Raw genomic sequence first — 23,783 nt, forward strand, 5'->3', positions numbered from 1 at the left:
TGGTTAATTTTTTTTATATGGGTACTCAATGAACTTGACACCATTTATTGAAATGACCATCTTTCCCCTGCTGAATTGCCGTGGCCTCTTGATTGTACATTGTGTGACTATAAATACATAGATCTGCTCTAAGCTCAGCGTTCTATTTGTCTATTCTTGCACTAATATTATTTACACTGTTTTATTATTATAGCTTTCAAGTTAGTCCTGATATAGGATAATTTAAATGTCTCCAGTTTTTTTCTCTTCATGATTGCCTTCTTTATTCTTGACCCTTTGCATTTCTACTTCCATATTTTTTTTCAAAGACAGGCTTCAGCCCAATGCATTGTAATTATTAAAATGCATGGGTTTAAGTGTACCATTTTCTAATTTTTTTATTTGCTCATCTGTTTTAGTTCTTTTATTTCTCCTTTTTTGTATCACAAAAAAAGAATTATTTTGCCTTGTTTTGTATCAATATTATTCCATTTTTCTTCTCTATTAGCTTTTTAAACAGCTTCATTGAGATATAATTCACAGATATGCAACTCACCCATATAAAGTATATAGTTCAATTGTTAGTATATTCACAGAGATGTGCATCTATCACCACTATTGAATTTGCAACATTTTCATTACCTCAGAAAGAAACAAACTCCACACCTCTTAGCCATCACCCACCAATCCCTCATATTTTCAGCCCTGGGCAACCACTAATCTACTTTCTATTTCTATATTTTTGCCTCCTCTGGACACTCACATCAATGTTTGGAAAAAACGTACTCAGTGAGTATGAGAGTGGTATTATCTGAGTGTGAGCGTGTGTGCATGTGTGTGTGTGTAAGCAGGAAAGGAAAGGGCCACTTGTGAATAACACAGCATGTGAGAAGAAAATGGGAAGAAACCAAAAGTGGAGATAGAGTGAGATTTCATATTTTCTTGAGCATGCACAATAGTGTGTGTTTAAAGACTGGATTTGTAAACAGGGACACTAAATTCTATTGAATAGGTGTTTGGTTTACTAAGAGAAACTAACATTTCACAGATAAACTAATGCTCTTAAGTATGAAAGTTTTAGTCCTCAAATATCTGCTACAGAAAGATTATGCATATTTTAGCACTATATGAGTCAACAAGCTGAAACCACTTTTTCCCTTCAAAGTACTTCAAAGGAGAGGTGTGCTTCAGCCACTTCTATCCTTATTTCTAGAAGGTAGTAAGTAAAGGTGACAAATGCAACTGGTGATCCAAAGCTTGTATTTTTCTTAAATGGACAAAAAACCTCATGTGGATTTTGAGTTTCATCATTCATAATGAGTGTCTTTTATTCCTATAACATGTCAACTCTGTTCCCACCTCAGAAGTTTTTTTAATCCTCACCTGAGGACATGCTTATTGATTTTAGAGAGAGGAGAAGGGATGGGGAGAGCGAGAGAAAGGGAGAGAAACATCGATATGAGAGAGAAACATTGATTGGTTGCCTCCTTCATGCCCCCACCCCTGCCCAATTGGGATTGAACCTGCAACCTAGTCATGTGCCCTGACCAAGAATCGAACCTGTGACATTTTGGTTTACAGAACAATACTCCAACTGAGCCACGCCAGGCAGAGCCACCTGGGAGTTTTTGAACTTGCTGTTTCAACTGCCTGAGCCCTGGCTCTTGGCTCAGCTGGTTCTAATGACCCAAGTCTCAGCTCAAATGCCACAGATAGGTCATCCCAGACAACTTACCTAAGATTTCTCAGCTGCCTTCCCTGTCTCTCCCCATCAGTCTGTATCCCACCACCCTGTTTTATTGTCTTCTTAGCTCTTACTTATGCTATTTAAAATTATGCTTTTTAATATATTTGTTTATTTGTCAGTTGCTCATCCCTTCCTCCAAGATGTAATCTCTATACAAGCAAAGACCTTGTCTGGCTTTTTCATTGCTGCATTCCAGGGTAATTACTGCCTACAGTGGGGGTGTAATAAGTAGTTGCTGGGCAAATAAATCAGTAAGTGAACTCCTGTAGTACACTCAGTTGTTCAGGCCACTGGGCTAGACTCTCTGCAGTGGAAAGCTGGCCTCTGCCCTCTGGAACTTTGAGAAACTACCATGTCAGGTGTGAGCCAGTGTTCCCAAGTGTAAAACTTTTGGCTCATAAATATCATATCTACTGAAGAAAAATGGATTTTAATATCCTGTCAAGGAAATAAAGCAAAATACAGTCCACAGAAAACTGGATAAACCCAATAATTAAATAACATATGCTTTGTTCACAAACGTTCAAAGTTCCAGTCTATATAGTTATCTAAACTCTATAAACCCTTAAAATTTATTAAATGAGGCCAAAGACTATGTAAGAGATCAAGCCTTTATGATTCAGATTCCTATAATTACTAAAAAAATGAGTGAAATTTATAGATTCAGAGTGGAATACTGGGAAAAGCTCTGAGATTAGAAACAGAGGGCCTCCTACAGGCAGGCTCCGGGTGGATAAACCACTAACCTCTGAGTCTCAGTTTACCCTCAGGGTCAGTGATGTCTACCCCACAGCAACCATGGGGATGCTATGAGACTCCAGACATAAAAGGAAACCAATTATAAGTAACATTTATTGGTCACTTCATGTCAGACTGAATATTTTACATTTATTATTCATATCAGTCACATTATCCTACAAGGTAGGTCATTGTTTTCATTTTATAGATCTGGCATCTGAGATTCGGAGTAGTGATGTGACTTAACCAAGGTTTTACAGGGCTTCTAAGAGGTAGAGCCGGGGTTCAAACCCAGAGCCTACGCTCTGAACTATCACATACGTCTTCCAAATAGTAAAGAGTTGTTCAAGGGTGCTGCGTCAATAACCTTTCATCCAAGAACTCCTCACAGCAATATTCAGGAGACTGCATAGTTAGTTCTGTGGCAATAATAATGAAATTGCACATATGATTCTACCTTTCCTAAGCTCAGTTTATGCCTGCTGAACCTAAAGCCAATGCATCTGGTGTTCTCAGTGGCTGCATCTCATTTCCAGCAACATCATGGGACTTAAATTCAATGCTGAGTCACCATGTAAATCCTGGATTCTGCATAGTGTGCTTTAGTTGGCAACTATTCCTTTGTTTTCATTTAGCCAAACTGAAAAAAAGGCTGACATTGAGTTTGCATCTCAGATCTGGAAAAGCCTTTCTGAATTCCTATGTAGCAACCGTTGTTAGAAAGAATAGGTACAAATTGAGGGAATTAGGTTTAATCCCTCTAATAAATAAAGAGAGCCTCAGCCAGGGCTAGGGACGAGTCTCTTCCAGCACCTCTGTGCTCGTAGGAAGGGTAGGAATGTACTGTACTGTTTTGCATTATTTGCTGAAGCCTTTAGAATAAGCTAGCATCTGACAGAACACAGCATGTCAGGATGGAACTTAACTCTTCTAAAATTAAAGTGTGTATTCAATCTTTATTGGATTTTTTCCTTTGGAAAAGACTCGTTTTTAATAAGTTCTTTCTTTACTGTGGGTTGAGAACAATAATTTCAAGATCATAGATATGACCATAGTGTCTAAGGATTTTCTTAAATGTTTAGCTCTGGCAGGAAAATATTTGTAATTTAAGAAAAATCTTACAATTTTAGGCAATCCTGGGTCAGAAAAATAAATATGATCATTGTAAACAGTCTAGATAACTGATAAGGAAATGCTTTACTTTAACTGTAGCAGGGTTACGGGACTTGTGAGGGGCATCTTTATTGTCAGAATTCTTATTGCCATAACAAAATAATTAAGATAAAATACAAAACCATAACAGACCTCAACCACAAGAGCAAAGAGTAAAGAGAAAAAAATGGAACCATTAATTGTTATATCTGCCCTGTCACTGTATGGTATCAGCATCTCCTCCTATTATTACCTAAACCCTTAAACAATCTCAGTAGGGAAAGGGATCATGCTGTCTTATCTTTCTTTTGAAATAGCAGTTCTCAAATATTTTGTCTCAAGACCCTTTATACTCTTAAAAGGTATCAAGGACACCAAAGAGCTTTTGCTCATGTGGATTATATCAATTAAAATTAAGAAATTGGCCCTAGCTCAGTGGATTGAGCACTGGCCTGCGAACTGCAAGGTCACAAGTTTGATTCCCAGTCAGGACACATGCCTGGGTCCCAGGCGGAGTTCCCTGATTGGGAGCAAGATCAATGTATCTCTCTCTCACACACTGATGTTTCTTTCCCTCCCTTCCCCTCTCTCTAAAAGTAAATAAAATCTTCTTAAAAATTAGGAAATTAAGTATTAATTTATTTAAAAATGGAAATAATAAAATCATTACATGAGTATAAATAATAGGTTTTGTAAATATTATATTTTTTCAAAACAGAAATCAGTGAGGACAGAAAGATTTTTACAAATGCTGATTGTTGTATCTGCTTCTGCATGTAATCTTTATATATTGTTTTGGTTGAAGTATGTGAAGAAAATTTGGGTGTGCAGTTTAAGCAGGGAGGAGAAAAGACCATTTAAATTTACTTGTATATGTCCACACAGTTAATAAGTGGTAGTTCTTAGGCAGGGTAATAATCACTTATGTTGCTTTTCCACACAGGGCTGCCCATCAGCTACAAAGTACCAGATTTCTGATGTGTGACCTATCCAGCGCACACACATGCATGACTGTGCACATGAAGGATAATTTACCACCCAGAGAAAGTGCTCACTTCCTCTGTGGCACATTAGTACTTAACCTCTCTATGAGGAACCCAAGCCTTACACCATGAAGTTGTGTCACTGTGTTTTTGTTTTCAGATGCAAATTAAATGTTTGGTCGTCACTTTCAAGTTACTGTCTCCAGGATGACATTAGTTCAAATCAGAATCATAATACTAACTTTAAGTGGATTCCAGGGGCATCTCAACTTGTGGCTACTGCTTTCAAGCTAGCTAATCCCCAGGACCTCTCAGAGTACGAAACTCCCTAAATAGAAACAAAATTCAGGGTCAAACTGCCCTCTAGTGGTGAAATATTGATATCTGTTTGGTGTCACAAGCTACAAGCTGCAGCATCGGTGCCTTCTTGATGAAGCTTTCCACCACTATCTGAGGACTTTCTGGGGCAACCAGAAAAAAATAAATAAAAATGACAGCCCTAAATAGGCAGGGTTGAGGATGAGGAGCAGGAACACAGTAGTAAGCAATTTATCTTTCAAAGTTGTACTTACTAACTTTTCAGAAGGAGTGCAAGGGACAGAGTGTGGGTGAGTTATGTGGAGGAATTTGAATAGCCTCTTGCAGTACTATCTACAATGGGTGGTAGCAAGCCTGTTCTGCCAAATTCAAACACAGATAAAACTATATTGTGCTACTTAAAAATGTGCCACTTTGCCACTTATCATTGAAACCACTTTAATGTAGTTTGCCTTATATATTTTTATTAAATGTATGCCTACCAGTTCAAGAAAAAGAATGTTATAATACCTTAAGGGCCCTTGGTCCCCCTCCCTAATGGCATCAGAGGTCACCGCTACCCTGACTTGTGTCTTTGGAATCTCCCTGCTTTCCTTTAAATTATATAAACATACATGTATAGGCCTGCCCTGAACATATGCAGCCCTGGTCAAGAACACATGGAAGCCGTGGACCATGTAGCCAAATGTATAAAATTTGTAAATCAAGCTAGTAATGTTTTTGAAAAAAAGTATGCTTTGTCCCCCTGCCTTGAAAAGTGAACCCTCCTAAAGATGTGGAAAGCCAGAATCAAATAGCTCTGGTTACCAACGAGTTTGAGCATTTTTGTACCTTTATTGGCAATTTCTTTACTGTGGAATGATTAAATGTTTTGTGATTTTCCTAATGGATTCTTTTTTCTTATTCTTATTGATTCATAGGAAGGTTTTACATATTCCAGATGCTAACCTCTGTCTAGTTACAAGTATTGCAAACACCTGTTCCCAGGCCGAGCTTGCATTCTCAGAGTTTTGGAGCACTTGGATGAACAGAAGGTCTAAATTGTAATGCAGTGGAGTCTGAGTCTATTAACTTTTTCTAGTTTAGTATATGTACAAGTCTGAAACTGTGTCTGACACAGTTTATTGTAACCTTTATTTTTCTTTATATGAAATTTTTTTATCCTAAAAATATCCTTTTCTACCCTCAAGTTTTATTTTCCCAATGTCTTCAAAAGTATCTTAGATATTTGTCCTTCACATATATTTTTAATTTACCTGGCATGAATTTTTTTACAATGGCATTATTGAGATACAATTCACATACTATAAAATTCACCCTTTTAGAGTACACAATTCAGTGTTTAGTATGTTCACAGTTGTTCACCCCCAAATTCCAGAATGTTTTCATCAACCCCCAAAAGAAACCCCACAGACTTTGACCTTCTTTTTAAAAAGATTTATTTATTTATTTATTTATTTATTTATTTATTTATTTATTTATTTAGAGAGGGGAAGGGAGGGAAACATCAATGTGACAGAGAATCATTGGTTGGTTGTCTCTCATACATGCCTCAACCAGGACCAAACCCGCCACCCAGGCACGTGCCCCAGTGGGGACAGAACCGGCCACCTTCTGCTTTGCAGGACGACGCCCAAACAGATGAGCCACACTGGTCAGGGCGCCCCTTCACATTTTAAAAATCCTTTTCTGCTTCTTCCTTGCTAAGAGTTTCTTCATGAACAGATGTTGAATTTTATCAAATGCTTTTCCTGCATCAACTTAGATGATTATGATTCTGATTTTAATCTATTAATGTGACAAACTACATTACTTTAAAAAATCAAATGAATAATCCAACAATTGTAATATAAACCATTCTCTTATGCTCTAAGAAGGAAGGAAAAAACAGCTGCCCACTGAATATTCTAATTTAAAATATTGTAAAGAATGCTTTGACCATAAGATCTACAAGCACCTCAAGGATGAGGTGGAAAGGAACATTTTTTTTTAAATAGTAAGAAGTAAATAAGGCTGGAAAAACCTGGGTGTGAAGGAGGTGAATGGATGACATATGAATGGATGACATAATGGAACAACTAATCAGGGAATGTCTTTTTTCTTTTTTTGTGGTCAATTTTTGGGGAGGTGTCACTGAGAAGGAAGTATTCCATATACCACTACAAGTACTCATGGAAGAGAAGCCTAAAGTTTGATCACATTAGAGGACATTTTTCCAGATGGTCTGTGGGGACATTAGTTAAATTATTTATGAAACAAAGAGTGGGAATTTGGAGAGTCTGGGTCTGTAAACAAAGGAGTAATGCACAGATCTTATTTTAGTTATATAGGGCAAGGTGGTTCTTTGCCATAAGTCATTTTCTGGAACACAGGAGGTTGGAGCGGTTTCCTAACTGAATGCTGTGTTTTCCCAGAACACGGCATTCAAGTAAATTGTCAGTGGCTAGGCACCCAACAGGCAATGGACAGGGAATGGGTTGGGGATTGTTTTACAAGTCACACTACCACCTCTCTAGATTTAGCATGTCCTGAGTGGGAATACCCTCTCTGGCATTTGTGAGGGGGGTGAATCACAAGCGTACAGGATGTCTATCCCAGTGATATATGCAAGGTAGAAGCCATGACCACAGTGCATCAGGTTGGTCTCAAGGGCCCTAGCCATATTATATCTATCTCCCTCCCTCCCAAGTTACATTGTATCTATCTTCCTCTCTCCCAGGTTACTTTGCTCAGAACTCAAGTTTAATTCAGGTGTCCCTTCTCCCCACTGGACCAAGTATGATAGTCACTTAGCTATGTATATCCAATAAAGCCATTAAGGTTTGCATCCCTGGTTTCCATGAGGTTTCCAAAATTCGAACAGGGAATAGGGTCTGAGGTCCTGTGGGAAGAGACAGGAGATGGTCCCACCTCTAAGGATTTTCCTCCTTAAAATCCTTGTGGGACATTAGGACCTGTCCAAAAGGTCACAGAGACATCTGGTCCACACCAGAAGGTCTTTGCTCGTGGATGTTTGAACAGGACAAAATATCAAGGCCCTTTTGGTGTGAACCAAATGTCTTTGTGGGCATTTTGGACAGAACCAAATGTATGCTAATTCTGAAAACAATTTAGATCTGGGTAAACGGGAAGGGAGGGATAGATCAGGGCATGAAGGCAAGAGCCTTCCATTTTCGGGGGGGTCCTCCCACATCTGTGTACTAGGCACAGGATCGTCATTGCCAGTGTATCTGTTGCAGCTTTGAGACTCCCTGACCCACCAGACATGTCCATAAAATGATGTCCAAGAGAAGCTGTTATAGATAACCTTTACAAATTTTGTTGTATAATCTTCATGAATACTTCAGAGTGCATACTGTCTTTTTCCTACAATACCTTAAACTTAAGGGGTGGGGAAGGAGAAGGCAGTATCAAATATAAAAAATCTTTCAGGTAGGAATAGTATTTTAACAGTAGTTGACCCACCAGCTTAAGGCTACAACTTTTCCAATCGGTCTCTTGGGGCTAATTGTATTGAATAGGGATCAGTACTTTGAAAGTTACTTTCTTTCGTAGGTCCTTTTATCTTTTAGAAACCTCATGCCAATGTTTAAAAATAAAATGCATTTTAAGTGATATCAGAGAGAACAAGCCAAACATTTTAAATATCCATTAGTATAATATTTAACATAACTTTAAAAGTTAATGATTCTATAAATTATAGGAGTTAAAAAGTGCCTCTAAGCCAAGAGTGTCCAACCTTTTGGCATCTGAGCCACACTGGAAGAAGAGTTGTCTTGGGCCACACATTAAATACATTGTGACACGTAATCACAAATAAATCTCATAATATTTTAAGTAAATTTACAATTTTGTGTTGGGCTGTATTCATGGCCACATGTGGCCCAAGGGCAGCAGGTTAGACATCCCTGCTTCTAAGCAGTATTTTTTAAGAATTGTGGAAAAGCTTTATTATGATGAGAATAATAGGCAATAGATCTCTGATTGCTGTTCTTGCTCCTTCTTAAACTCTGGTAAGTAACAGATTGCAGAAAATGTAGCTCAGGATATCCTGAAACACGTAGCCTTTGAAGATAGAACCAGTTACAATGTGGAACACATTTTAACTCCAGCGTTCTAGTGGAGAAAATAAGTGGAGTCAAGGAGATCCAAGAGCAGGATGAGTAATCATACTTGATAATGCTGACACAAATGCTCACAATATCAAACTAAGTGCAACAGGGAAAATCATACTGAAGTAAGTGGCGTAGTGGAAATGTGTTCTGGTTATATTACAGTGCAGCAACAAAGGCTGAAAAGTTAACAAGATTAGAAGACAGAACCTCAGATAAATAAAAAGAATGAGAAAGAGTAAGTGACTCTGGAAATGTACTTCACTACTGAAACTAAAGGGAAGAATGAAAAGCAGGTGAAAAACTGGGGAAAAAATAGTTTGGAATGAAGAAAAAAAATTCTCACAGTAGCATGGAAGTTCCACAGACAGGATTTCTTAGTAGAAAAAACTATGGAGATGAACTAAAATGGATATGAAGTCCTGGAAAAAAAGAGGGAAGTTTCCATAAAAGTAACCTAATCTTCTGTCCAACCACGTTAATTCTCTTTGTATCTTAAAAGCAACAGGGTTTCAGAAACTTTCCTTGCTCAAGCTCCAATTTCTACAGTGTGACCCTAAGGAGGCAGAAGGACACCAGCCTAAGTTGAAGTGTCCCGTATCTCTGCACTCACCACCTCTCCTCTGGCTCGAGAGATGTTTTTATTTGTAAAACAACTGTAGAAGTATGACAAAAATAAAGACCAAAGTTATGTAACAACAGAATTTTATAGTATATTTGTTTAATTATATTATAACCATTAATGCGATAGCTGCCTCAATTTCATTCAGGTAATAAAAAATGATGTTATAATGATGATTTAAAACTGGTTCAATCACAATTTTACAAGCTAATTTATCAAGAGTGAAAATAGAAGACTATTAAAAATAGCTAAAAAGATAACGTGTTATAGTACTTAATGTTTCTGTTCACTGTTGATAAGGCTTACATCTAAATTTGATGCAAAATTCTTAATGGCACTGAAATAGTTCTTTTCTCAGCCACGTGGTACGTGCAGTACTAGGAGTTTGGGAGAGACTGGCTGTGGGTACCACTTCTTGTCTTCAGCTGTGACTGTGCAATATCAGCAAGTGCACTCTGTATCTTTTCCAAAAGCATGTCCCCTCGATAAACAACATCTTCCAGACATGTAGCAGCTTCGTGGTTTTCTTCTTCTAGCTTATATAAGCTGGCAGCCTTTATAAGACACAAATTTAAAGATCTTTTGAGAAATGAAAAACCTGGAGATTAATAAGAGCTGAGAACAAACTGCAGAAGTCTTTACTTTAAATCTGGATGACTGTGCAACCATTGTGATAGATCTTTCAGTGGCAAATATTCTAAAATCAGGAAACTATGAAAAGCTTTCCCTGTCTGAAAATTTAAAACAATGAATTTTCAATTAGAGATATCTGGATGTCTATATGTGACTCCCTTTCACACTGCTTCTGGACACTACTATTCTACTCTACATCCAGAATGCCACCCTCCTCTCATTCTTTGCTAGGTAAAGAGCCAAAGTGATAAAAATAGGAAGTGTCCATTTAACTCAAAATCAGGCAGCTACATATACATGTTCAGCGCAGTCTTTAACAGACTACACTAATGCACAATGAATGAGATGCCCATTTTAAAATTTAATCTTGAACTTTAAATATTATAATGAATGGTATTAAATCTATCTCCTTTACTTCAAAATTTCCTGTTAGCAAAGTACTCAAAGGAACAGAGATATTTACCTGTAAAGCAGCTGTAGATTCCTCACTTGGCAAGGAGTCTATCAAAACATCAATGTCTTTTGCTGTTCGTGCAATGAGCGCTGCAAAAAGCTGGGCATATTCTAGAGGAAGAGACTACTATTTTAGGGCATGAGGGCTCAAGTTTTCAGAAAGAGGAATGAAGCATTAAGTTACGGAAACCAGAAAACTTTATATAACTTTTTCTATACTATACTTCTAACGATTAAAGTATAATTTTGACACGTCAATCCTATCACATGTTTGAGAATTACTCAATATTACTTGATATTAACTCAAATTGGGAATTAACTGTAATATATCACTTATTAGGTCGATATGGTGGTCACTTGAATAAAGAAATCTGTAAATGGAATGCCTTCCTTTTTAAGGTCCAAGAAGTAAAATTCAGTTAAATTCATAATTTTCCTCTAAAGGAGTAGCAATCTATTATTTGACAAAACAGAATTATGACATGTTATGTAGTAATATTCTCAAACAGCATTTTTAGAAAGCCAAAAGAAGCTGAATTTCTCATTAAATCTAATTTTAAAAATTACAAGTAACACGAGAGTCAGACTAAGAGAAGCCAAGAAAATTTCTTCACCTTCTGTAGGATTGGCTGGCTGGTCCTTGTTAATTGTCGTCTGAATGTTACTAAAGGAGGCGGGAGGACCACACTGCTGCAACACTCCAATGGCATTGCAAAACTGATCTGCAAGCTGGAGGCCAAAGAAAACATGTCAAAGTTAGAAAGGATTTATCAAATTTAAGGATTTTATTGGTAATGACAACATGTTTCTATAATAGTATTAGATCTTCTCTGAGCAAGGGAATAAATCAAAAACGTAATTTTTGTATAAAATTAGCCAGTTACTAACAGTAATCAAAGTTTTAATCATGTAAAGAAATTAGGTTTGGTAGCAATCTACTTGAAACAGTTAAAAAGAAATATAAAATAATCTTTCTTCCAAAGGTAAGAGAATGACAACAGAAATACAGGCCAATATTGCTTGCAGACACAAGTAAGGACTTTTTTGAGGTAGCAGTGGGAAAAAACAAATTTGACTGGCAAATGTCTAAGTAAGGTCCCACGATAAATAAAACCTGTGCGACTCATATACAAAGTATTGATCCCTTTTTTGAGACCAGGGTAGTAGTTACAAATCTAAAGAAATAGTGGTAAAAAGATAGCACCTTAAGTATTTAGAAATGTTTTTCTTCGTGACCCAAATTTGCAAACTCCTGGTGCTCTAAAAGTATTCCTTAAGCAATTTTGAACATTTAGAATACTAATTAAGATGGCAACAAATTCACAACTATCACCAACTGAATCTAAAAAACAAACTAAGGAAACAACAAAAGCAGGAACAGAATCATAGATATGGAGATCATTTGGAGGGTTATCAGCAGGAAGGGGAAAAGGCCAGGTTGGGGGGAAAGGTACAGGGAATAATAAGCATAATTGGTAAGTACAAAATAGACAGGGGAATGTTGAGAACAGTATAAGAAATTGAGAAGGCAAAGAACTTATACGCACAAACCATGGACATGAACTAAGGGGCGGGGAGGTATTGCTAGAGGGGACAGGGGTACCAAATGGAGGGGGGCAGGCAAAAGGGGAAAAACTGGGACAACTGTAATAGCATAATTGATAGAATGTATTTAAAAAAAAATTCTAATTCCTGCCCTGGCTGTTGTGGCTCAATGGATTGAGTGCCACTGGTTCAATTCCCAGTCAGGGCATATGCCTGGGTTACACGCTGGTCCCCAGTACTGGGTATGTGAGAGGCAGCCACACACCGATGTTTCTCTCCTTCTCTTTCTCCCTCTTTTCCTCTCTCTCTAAAAATAAATAAATAAATAAAGTCTTTATTTTTAAAAAAAGTACTAATTTCTTACCATCTCCAAATTTATACTCTCAGTCTTCCCATGAACAGAATTCTATCAATAGTCCTGTCCTTTCAAATCTCAATTCCTTATTTCCAATTAATGAATAAGCACTGCCATTAAACTTCTCTGCCACTATTTACATGACAGAACTCAAAGTCAACTGATTCCTTTAACATCTAATTTGTATTAAGATTTTCCTAATCAACCACTACAGTTTCAACTTTTTTCCTTTCATCTTCAAACCCTGCAAAACCTTTCCCTTTTTATCATCAGCGCTGCTATGCTAGTTCTACCAATTATCTCACATCAGAATTTTTACAATAGCCTCCTTATTGTTTCTAGTTCACTATGTTATTTTACCCTGCTCAAAAATTTTGAGCTCACCCAGCATGGTTTTCAAAATGTAACTCCAATTCTTCAGGCTGTTTCAAAGCTTTCAATAATCTAAGTCAACCCTACTTACTCATTTTTCCGCTCCTTGCTCCTTGGCATATATCTGACTAGTGATAAATTAATTCCCAAATACAACACTTTTGCTCACAATTTGCAAATGTAATGGAGCAGTGCTAAGTTCCAGAAGCTGTACACATGTGGATTCTAATTCTGGTTCAAGTAACTTGAGTAGGTTTTTTTAAATTTTTATTTTTAAATTGGGAACATTCTCACAGAACAGCAAAAAATATTCAACACAGTGGCTATCTGCCTGCTTTGTCCTTCAAAAGCTCTCAAGATCTATTTACTCAACAAATACTTATTGAAAATGAACTTTATGACATGCACTGTATATGTATAAACATTACAGAGATACAGTTAACTAAACAGTTTTTGCCCTTCACTAGTTCTCAGAGGGTAAAACAAATGTTATCTTGGTGGGGTTACGAATACATTTTTAAAAATAACATGCTTAACACCTTTGACAGACATATATACATACCTATATAAACCCCATTATTAAAAATAATAAATATCTTAATAACTTTACAAATAATTACAATTCAGATAAATGCTAAGATTCCCTCTATTTTGGTTCATATCACTCTATATATTCCAATGTACTTAAGCACTTACAGCTGAAAACACTTGATTCATTGGAGCTCCCTAAACACATACTGCTTTTGTATTATTTAAATGTCTCTTGAGTATATGACATCTTTCTAATCAGACTGCAAACTCCTTAAGGAGTATCTCTCTGTAAACATGCTAGTGCTTATATACACAGTGGGCACTCATACTAGTAAACATAGAGGCTTATCCTTTAAATTCAATCATCAGAATGCCTCCATAGGGTTAAGGCCATAATCGCTTTGTTTTTACTCTCCTTCTGGCTACAAGACAGGTATGAATAGGCAATCTTTCTCTAAAATAACATTTCCATCCGACAGCATCATTACAATTAGATTTTGTAAAACCGCAACAGAGTATCTTCTGAGGGAGGTTAGCTGGCAGCCCAGGAACTCACCACAAGGCAGAATTTATCTTGGTGAATTCATCAACATTTAGGGACTGGCCTTCTCAGCCTTAAAAGGTCTTATTTTATACACACAATGCGCAGATCAGTTTCCCACAAGTAGATTTTTGACACTCTACAAAACTTGATGCAATAACAAGAATGTCAACTTACTAGCATCCAATGCGAAAAAACTGGCAAGAGACCTGGTACTTAGATTTTCAGTCAACATATTCTCTCTCTCTATGCATCTTACCTGGACATCAAATTATAAGCAGAATGACGCTGAGAAGCAGAACTACCACCAGAAAACTATTTAACTCTTAATGGTAATAAGTACATGAATCCTATGGTTCATTAATCCTTTAAGAAGACTTAAATAAATGGAAATATACGAGGATTAGAAAATTCATTACCATTAAGCTGTCAGTTTTCCCCAAAGTGATGTGGGGCGTGGCCAGGAGATGGAACCAGACCCTTGGTCTGTAAGTACCAACTAAGATGAAACAAAACTTCTAATTCCACCATCACTCCCGCCCCAACAGTAAAGTTTTGGCGAAGGATTCTCTCGGCTAACATTTAGTAACAAAGACCCAAGCACCAAAAGCACAGATTCTCCTTCGCGGGTTAACACTGATAAGGGGGAAGAGAAGCTTCTGCTGCTTCTCCCCTCCTCCCAAACAAGAAAAGATCGTCTAAGCATCACTGATGAGATAATACTGTTCCCCGAGAACAGGACAGAGCCATGAAGCCTAAGAGGCCGAAGAGAGGGCGCCTCCCCTTCCCAGCGGAAAAAGGCTGCTCCCTCCCGCAGTTCTCTGCACCGCCCGGTCGCCGGCCTCAAACCACCCAAGACGCCGCGACGACTCCGCCGCCCCGACCGCTTTTTGTTGATGGCCTGTTTTCGTCCGCCCCCCACTTCCGGGTTCCGTCTGTCGAGCCCCTTTTCCTCCCTCGCTTTACGTCAGGAAAGAGAAAGAGGGAGACTAATTGAGTGAAATTGCGCACCGAGTTCACGGCGTCCTGAAGCTGCGTGAGCCGGTCCGCCATGTTTCTCCCGTAAGCGAAAGGTCCCTAAAGCAGCTGCTAGTACACGATTGGGCAGCTCTAAAACGCGTTGTGACCAATCATAGGTCTGCGTTCTTGGAAGGGGTGGAGTCAAGCACAACCACACGCCCACAAAGAGAGGATTTACCTGAGGCTTACTTTATTCATAGTAGCTCTACCTGGGAAACATCTTTGCTGGGGTTATTGAGAACAACTTGGGGACTGTCGGGTCCCCTAGCTTTTGGAACTAATGTACTATGCTGTTTTCCAGGCTTCTAGGTATTAAACACTTTACGGAGATTAAACTCTGCAGTTTTTAAACGTTAATGTCCAGTACTCATTTATGCATTCATTTTAAAGATTTTATTTATTTTTAGAGAGGGGGGAGGGAGGGAGGAAGGGAAGGAGAGAAACATCAATGTGTGAGAGAATCATCCATTGGTTGCCTCTTGTCCCCTATCCTGGGAGGAAGCCTGCAACCCAGGCATGCGCCCTGACTGGAAATTAAACTGGCGACCTTTCACTGTGCTGAAGAATGCTCAATCAACTGAGCCATACGGGCCAGGGCTATGTATTCACTTTCACACATCTATTTAAATATTTATTTTACAGTGCCTTTGCTTTCCAGGTGGACCACAAAACATACACAGCAAGCAACTCAAGAATACTTGGGAGTCAAGATACCGACTTTAACCTCAACAAATACAAACTAAAAATCACCAGACAATCAGGAAGGGCTGGGTTAAGGATGTTCCTGTTGCTTTTGGGTAGGAAGGGCTTTATCCAAGTGGAAACTGGGTGCGTGCTTTAATTGCGAGTGTGGGTGTGCTGGGGAAACTGACACAAACAAGTGCTAAACTGAGTGGCATCGCCTGTGTTGGAAGTGGACAGAAGGAAGGTCTCCATGGGCAAAGGTAAGAAGAGCATTTGGAGTCAAGAGATAAGATGTGTTAAGAGATAAGATGTGAGGTGAGCATTTGCAGTAAAGAGATAAGATGTGGAGTGTAGGCAGCTAATAACTGTCTCTTGCTTGTGTGACAGTGAGAAAAATGTGTGGGGGTTAGCAGAGAGGAGAGTGGAGGTTTAGAGTGTGTAGTTGGAAAGAGAGGTTCCTGGAAAATAAGGGACATGTATAGGAAGTGCAGCTTCAGTTCTTTAAGAGATAAGCTGTGCAGTTTAGACTTAGAGTTAGGATCTGTTGAGAGTTTGAATGTGAAGAGTGATAGTATGAACTTGGTATTAAGAAAAGTTAGCCTGGGGATAGGGAAAGAAAACTGCCTGGAAACAGCCAATGATGGGTTTGTGGACTTGAAACAGACTCAGTACTCTCTCAGTTAGATTATCCCTGAGTACCTACTGGGATAGGAGGAAGGTGAGGGAAACTACCCATGGGGAATTTATCTTGTTGGATTTACTCCAACCCTGACTGGGAAGCTCCACTTCTGCTTCTCTTCCACTCCCATTTCCAAATAATATACATACCTCTGGGGCCTAATTCAGCACCTGCCCCATAATGGGAATAATGAGAGGTAACTCTAATTTGTTTTATCTGTAATTTGGGGTAATCCGTGATGTTCTCCTCCCACCCCCGGTTGAGAGTGTACCTTATTTACTGAATGCCTGCCACGTGCCAGGAAGTATGATGAGTGCTAGGTTTGCAAAGACCAATAAGCCAGAGACTCACTAGGAAGGTTTTACAGTTATCCAAGAGTGAACTGGGCCTAGACTAGACATTGACCCTGATAAGAGAAGATGGGCTATTTTTGAAAGAAAATTAACATAGATTGGTGACTGGCTGGATACAGGAGGATGAATGGGAAGACCCACTAAAGGAGAATACCAAGTTTTGTAACCTGATTGAAGAGAGGGGTAACCTGGGGTACCTGGGCTAGAGGAGCCACTTCAAGTTATGTTACGATACAGCCTTTGTTCTGTCACTAATTACCTTCTGTACAGATTTTCAGTAGCTCCACAGAGACCTCGGGTTGATGCCTAGCCATGTCTGCCTGGTTTACCAGGTTCACTGTCATCTTGGCTGAAATACTAAAAATAAGTGCTTGCTTTCATTGTTTGCTTATTTACTTAGACTCCTCAAAATTCCCTAAACATGTTCTGCTGTTTCACACTTCTATGCACACTGTATAAAACACATATAATTCTCTCTTCCTTATATGAAATGCCCACACTTCTATTCATACCTCCGTCTTGTTCCTTTGTTAATTGGTTATTCAGCTTTCAAACTTTATTTTATGTACGTATGTATGTATGTATGTATTTTTAAAGAGGGGTAGGGAGGGAATAATCAAGGGAGAGAAACATCAGTGTATGGTTGCCTCTTGCACACCCCCTACTGTGAGGAGTTGGCCCGAAACCCAGCAACCCAGACATGTGCCCTAGACTGGGAATGGGAACTGGTGACCTTTTGATTCTCAGGCTGGCACTGAGCCACAACAGCCAGGGCTCAGACTTTACTTTAAATATCTTCTTTATAAAACTTTTCCTGAAACTCTCATTAGTTGTTCCCAATCTTTACCACAACTGTTTCTTACACATCTGTTATTGCACTTGGCATACTGAAGTGTAATTATTCATACATAACTCATATTTACTTAGCACTATGAAATGCTATAGGAGCGGGTAACATATTTTAATTGTTTCCATATTTCCAATACCTAGCACTAAGCTTTTAGACTGACACATAGAAACCTCTGGATGCATATTTTGGACTGAATGAATGAATTTCCTAGCATAATGACTTCCATATAATAGTGACTAAATAAATATTCATTGAATTTAATAAAAACAGTCAAAGTAACGTATGTTGCTGTCCACAAGAAGAACATGAGTTTAAAAATACAGAGCGAAGTTGACATGAGAGTGGAAATGCCAAGTTTCAAAGGTCTTTTAACTAAATGGGCAAGTTTCTCAAAGGTCTTTTCCTGCCTTTTCCCTGAATCCCTACCCGCATCTCCATCAAGATGTCTTGAGCCAGCCTTCCTTCCTTCCTCTCTTCCTCTGGTCCTTCCTTCCTCCCTTCTCTAAACCTTAAGCAGACTTTAAGGTTCTAGTTATCTACAGGGTCCGGCACAAATAACACCTCTTTTTTTATTACAAAATCTTTTATTACAAAATCATAAACATGTAATTCTGTAACATAACATCACACTAAAGCATACCATAAAGACATTTTAGGTGAAATGTTCAAATTAAAACTATAAATTATTACACCCATATTATTACCCTACCAACCACACTGAAGCAGGCGTTACTTCTGCGGGACCCTGCATATCTTAAGATTGGGGAATCATGTCAGTTTTTGTATTTCCTCTCAATTCACAGGAATAACAAAGTCATCTGCAAAGCTGCTGAGCCCATTTGCTCCAGTCTCCACTGGAACTCTTACATGAGCAAGGGACCTCAGCCAATCATCCTCACAAGCTGTCACAGTGTTTCAGAACCAAGATAATGAGACCCTCTTATTATTATTATTGACATATCTGTCATTAGCTGTCCTCTACAGGCATGGGGAACTACAATGCAAAGGTATGGAAGGGAGAGAATTAGGTTAGTTCAGGGAATTGAAATTAATTGAGTGTGCAGCATAGAAGAGTTTGAGTTTAGTTGCAGCAAGAAACTGGATAGATGGATTGGAACTATATCATGAATGCATTATGTATCATACTCAGGAAAATGAACCGTTATCCTTAATGTTTGTAAGAGAAAATCTTTAAAACTATACATATTTTCTCAAAAATTATATTTTCTTGTTCAAAAGCAATATTCAAAGGAAATTTTCACAAAGTGCAGACATGTGCAAATAGTCATTTTTAACCCAATCACCTTTATGATTTTAAACATGTTGATACTTTTCCAAGCTTTTTATTAATATAAACATAAATGCATATTTAAAAGAAAACAAAGCTTATACTATAAATATTTATTGCTTTATAACTTGCTTTTTTGTAAACACTTCTGAATCAATCAGTTCCCTTAAAAACACAACTTTTGAAGGGCTACACAGTATTTTTTTATATGCATGTATCTCAGGTTATTTAATTCCTTATTGTTGGGCATTTATGTTTTAGTTTCTTTTTGTATTGTAAATAACATCTTGAGCGGTTTTTTACACTAATTTCATACATCTATCTAAGTTTTGTTCAGATTACATACTTAAATCAAAAGTAGAATTATACCAAAGCTATGATGTAAATTATCCCATAAAAAATTGTTTCAAATTACACTCCCAGCTAGTGTTATCTTACACTGTCTACTACTCAACTCTTTCATCTGCACTGAATGTTCTTATTCTTTTAGAACATTTACAACTTATTTTCTTAATTTGACTTTTTGTTACTAGTGAGTTTGAACTTTTTCATGTTTTCATTAGTCACTTATGTTTCCTTTTTTGTTTGTGTGTGAAATTCCCTATTTGTGCCCTTGGCAAATTTTTATTTTTTTTTTTGTCATCAGCTTGACTTTTCATATTGTTTAGAGTTTTTAAGTTTCATGAAATTTATTTACTTATTTATCCTCACCCAAGGACATTTTTTCATTAATTGCTTTCAGAGGGAGAAAAGGAGAGAAAGAGAATCATGGATTGGAGAGAGAAGCATCGATTGGTTGCCTCCTATATTTGCCTGGACCAGGGATCAAACCTGCAACCTAGGTGTGTTTCTTTCCTGGGTATCCCACCCGCAACCCTTTGCTTACAGGATGATGTCCCAACCAACTGAACGGCACAGGCCAGGACGAAATTTAACATTTTAAGTAGCCAGACCTACCAATCTTTTCTTTCATGGTTTCCTTCTCTGCTTTTTTGTTTACAAAGTTCCTCTCCTGAGCCCTTCTAATCACTTCCAGTTTGGCACTGCCAGATTCAAATGGATTTTTGTTCTAACAAATTCTCAAAATTAAAAAAAAATTATTAGATCAGCTTTTAAAAAAGATTTTATTTATTTATTTTTAGAGAGGGAAGGGAGAGAGATAGAGAGAGAGAGAAACATCAATATGTGGTTGCTGGGAGTCATGGCCTGCAACCCAGGCATGTACCCTGACTGGGAATAGAACCTGCAACACTTTGGTTCGCAGCCCACGCTCAGTCCACTGAGCTATGCCAGCCAGGACATAGTTATTTGTTTTTTAATAAAAGAAATGAACATCTTGTAGCTGTTATGCTTTTTATTCATTACTTTGGGACTGCATTTTGACAGTGCGAGAATTTTAATCCTCTCCAACATGAGACAGGCTTTATTGAATAAGCCATCACTGATTCAAATGCTACCTTTATCATAATTGCTCCTGTTATCTTCCTGATATTTCCCCTACTGAGAGTGACAGGAATGGGGGCATATGGGAGTGTGAATAACCATCATAGGAATAGATGGTGCTACCAAAGGTGTGAACATTTGGATCAGACAGAACAGGAAGAGTTGTGCTTGTTAACATATGGTGATTGCCATAGATTTTTACCTTAATAGTAGGTTAACCGAATACTGTATGTAATTTTCAAGGTAGCTCCTCATTAAAATATATAAGTGAAAATTTTAAAGAGCAGGAAAAGGAAAGCAGAGCAATCTTCCCCACGTAACATTCGTTTAATTCCATGATCATCTCACGGGGCCACGTGTCACACGGGCTACTGTCCTTCAAACAGCAGCACTCAGGTATGAGAGCTGAGAGAGGAAGTTTAGAGTGAGGTCTTGAGTCTTCGAGGATATTTTGCTTAGAGAAAATGAAACCTTAAAAACTAAAAACTAAAAACTAAAAATAAATGTAGTGCTCACCCCAGCGCAGTGACCAGACAGAAACAGCATTACCCCCGCGTTTTCGTGCTAACATCACCACGCCTGCGCCCCGAAAGCAATTGCTGCAGGGGAAACCGTTATTCTGGCGTTTTGAGCGCCAGATTCCTCTTTGTATTTTCTTTTTGCAACGGATCGTTAAATTCGGGAACAGGGGGCCTAGAAATTTAGGCCGCAACAGCGTTCTTTTTACTTTAACGGTGGCTTTCGTAAATGGGAGAGATACAGAAGGGAGAAGTGCAGGTTACACCACAGAACTTCCTGGGTCTCCTCCGAGCTCAGCGCGGGGACCTGGGGACGCCGCCTGCCGGGAGCCCACCCGGCGCCGCGAGGGGGCGCGCGCCGCGCGGAGACGCGGCTCAGTCGGTCCCCTCCGGGCCGCGGGGCGGTGACGTAAAAGGGGCGGGGCGGCAGGCGGTAGTTGTAGGGAGAGAGAAAGCGCTGTAGGTGCTGTGGGGAGTGTGGCCCAGGTTGCTGGCCAGCCTTGCGGACCTGGCTGGTTCCCGGCGCGAGTCCTCGGCGGGCAATGGCGCAGAGCGCGAGCGCCCCGGGGTAGCGAGGGCCAGGCTGCGCTGCCCCGAGCGCGCCGCTGTCCGACCCTGGCGTCGGCTGCGCCGGGCCCGGGCTGCTATGGGGATCCTTCGGCTGATGGTGCTGGCGGCGCTGGCGGCGCTGCCCGGGGTGGCTGGTGGAGCCGAGATCGTCGGGAACTCCAGCGTGGGTAAGGTCAGGGTGGCCCAGTTTCTGCAGCCGAAGCTGCTTGTTGCATTTCTTGCAAGGTCGAAATCCACCTCAGGGTATATCCACCTAGCGGGAGAGGTTCAGAGTTCAGAGCCAGCAGGAACGGATCAGAGTCCTTTCCTGCAGAAGGCAATCCCCTTTGCTAAGGAGGCCTCCTAATTTAGGCTGTGGAAATGGGAAGAGATTCGTAACTCTCTTTCCTTGAGGGAACAGCCATGTTTGTGGATTTAATTTAACACTTGAAAGCACCTCTTTGATCCCAAGGGGTGTATTTGAGCTTTTGGACTGTAAGGCTTGGTGCAAAAGCGAGGGCTTTACGATTGATGGTCCTCCCGACTGCAGCAGGTTTTTACACTCCAAAATCTAGATGCTTTTCTAGTTGGTAAGCTCGACAGAGTTTGAGAGGAAAAGTGAGCTCAGATTGGGCTTTAGATTGTAGGTCATGTGCTTGGCGAATGATGGGTTTTAGCCGTAATGCGTGGTTTGTTAATATATAAATTGTGAAAAGCACTAATTGTGCTGGGCTGATCATCATGTGCTTTTCCCTTGAGGTTAAGAGACTAGTTACGGTTCTGAAACATAGTATTTTCTGAATAATGTGATTTTGTTCCTAAAGACGTATCTATGAAAAGCTCTTATGCAAATTGAGTTCTGGAATCTTTGCATAGGACTTAAGGCCAAAGCTGAAAAGGGAAGTTATATTTTTACAGAAAAAAAATAGCCTCTTTTATCATAGGACACTAACATTCATTGCAGTGCAGAATGTGTCAGGTGTTGTTCATGGAACTGTTACTTAAGCCTCACGTGGCAGAGGGTGAAGCCCAGGCCGAAGGTGATGATGCTCACTACCCAAGCAGACAGCTAATAGGGGCACAGGCAGCATTTGAACCTGAATAAGTTTCGCTGCCAATTTCAAGGTCCTTCCAGCAGGTTGTCAAAGCTGCCCCCAATATTTAACTTAGTATGGTGCTTTACCCTCAATTCTTCTGTGAGTTCTCATTTCTCACAATAGCTTTATGATGGAGGTAGAAGAGATGATGCTCCTCCATTTTAACAGGTGAAGAATTAGAGAGATTGAGTTTGTAGTTGATCCAGGCTAGACCCTGAGTCAGGAGGGCTGCGACCCAGAACTTTTCATCTCTAGGCCTGTGTGTTAGTATTTTTATACAAAAGTTGAGAAATGTGAGCAATTGAGAGAGTAGTATTTTTTCAGATGCTATTTCTTGCCCCTTTTCTGTGACTTCAGCCCTTATATTTCATCTACCATGTTATTCTTTTTGCCTTGCGTTAGTATTGTTGCTCTGTGCAGAAAGACATGTGGGAACTTGACTGCTGAGTGATGATAAAGCTGATGTTCTCCACATTTGTCAGATAAAAATCAGTATAGAAATTAAGAAAGACTTAGTTCAGTTCAAAACTTGTATTCTCCTGCTGGAAAGTGGCTAGATTTCTGTTTGTGGATTCTGATAACTAGGCAAGCTGAATAAATTAAGCAACTGCTGTAATTTAGGAGGACCTACCCACCTTCAGCAGGACAGGTTCACTTACACCACTTGAGTAGTGGCTTGAAAGCCAAATGCATCTTTGGAAGGGGCAGACGGAGTTCCTAGAATGAAGAGGATGCTCTCTGTGACCAGTGGGCACAAGAGGGGCGTCACACATTTCAACAGTTTACCCTTGCCTTGAAGTTCCAGTTCTATGCTGCCTTTGAAGCCTTTCGTTATTGTTTGTTTTGAATCCATGAACTCACATGAAGTTACATAGCAGTTGGAGTTGTGCAGAATGTCATTTGAACCTTCTAATACGTGTGCTATTGATAGTGCTATAAGTAAGGGAGCAGGCCATTTATGTAGTTAGTTGCTAGTGATCCTTTTCTCTTGAAAGTATGTGACAGGTGGTATGTACACTTTTGTGTTTCCTTTCAGCTTTTAGGGCTAATGAAACTTCATAAGATATAAATGAGCAGTTGGGAGGGGCAGTTGAATACCAACCAGTTCCAGCAGCTAAATGAACTGCTTCTATTTTTAATATTTCATCTGAAGAGAATTATGTAGACTTAACTTTCACAGATCTCTTCTAGAATTTGGTTGTTGCGTGAAAATACAAACAA

At 39.2% G+C, this 23,783-nt stretch overlaps 2 protein-coding genes across 5 annotated transcripts in view; one reads left to right on the plus strand and one right to left on the minus strand.

Annotated features, from left to right (window-relative positions):
• Positions 1-9,733: 9,733 nt before the first annotated feature.
• Positions 9,734-15,153, minus strand: MED21 (mediator complex subunit 21). 3 transcript variants are annotated; one of them, XM_045829939.1, is made up of 4 exons: positions 15,093-15,153; positions 11,352-11,466; positions 10,748-10,848; positions 9,734-10,205 (listed from the first exon to the last, which is right to left on the minus strand). In XM_045829939.1, exons 1-4 carry the CDS (start codon positions 15,132-15,134, stop codon positions 10,029-10,031), a joined length of 435 nt encoding a protein of 144 aa, XP_045685895.1. In that variant the 5' UTR covers positions 15,135-15,153; the 3' UTR covers positions 9,734-10,028. The 3 variants fall into 3 exon arrangements, with proteins under 3 accessions (XP_045685895.1, XP_045685897.1, XP_045685898.1); XM_045829941.1 differs by lacking the exon at positions 15,093-15,153 and adding an exon at positions 14,501-14,986; XM_045829942.1 differs by lacking the exon at positions 9,734-10,205 and having other exon boundaries at positions 10,753-10,861.
• Positions 15,154-21,342: 6,189 nt separating this feature from the next.
• TM7SF3 (transmembrane 7 superfamily member 3) overlaps positions 21,343-23,783 on the plus strand; it is a 29,097-nt gene continuing 26,656 nt past the window's right edge. For both annotated transcript variants that reach the window (XM_045829894.1, XM_045829895.1), the window contains exon 1: positions 21,343-21,653. In XM_045829894.1, the coding sequence (XP_045685850.1) occupies positions 21,563-21,653 (91 nt within the window). In that variant the 5' untranslated portion in view covers positions 21,343-21,562. The remainder of the gene's footprint in view (positions 21,654-23,783) is intronic.

This window comes from Phyllostomus hastatus, unplaced genomic scaffold (genome assembly GCF_019186645.2).
Source record: "Phyllostomus hastatus isolate PE091 unplaced genomic scaffold, TTU_PhHast_1.1 phas_scaffold_93, whole genome shotgun sequence".
Classification (NCBI taxonomy): Eukaryota; Metazoa; Chordata; class Mammalia; order Chiroptera; family Phyllostomidae; genus Phyllostomus; species Phyllostomus hastatus.

Excerpts from the sequence above, each read along its gene's own strand:
- MED21 (XM_045829939.1), bottom strand. The coding sequence starts at position 15,134 with ATGGCGGACCGGCTCACGCAGCTTCAGGACGCCGTGAACTCG. Across the intron at positions 10,849-11,351 it reads GCCAGCCAATCCTACAGAAG|AATATGCCCAGCTTTTTGCA; the intron begins GTGAAGAAATTT and ends CTCTTCCTCTAG. Across the intron at positions 10,206-10,747 it reads AATCTACAGCTGCTTTACAG|GCTGCCAGCTTATATAAGCT; the intron begins GTAAATATCTCT and ends TGTCTTATAAAG.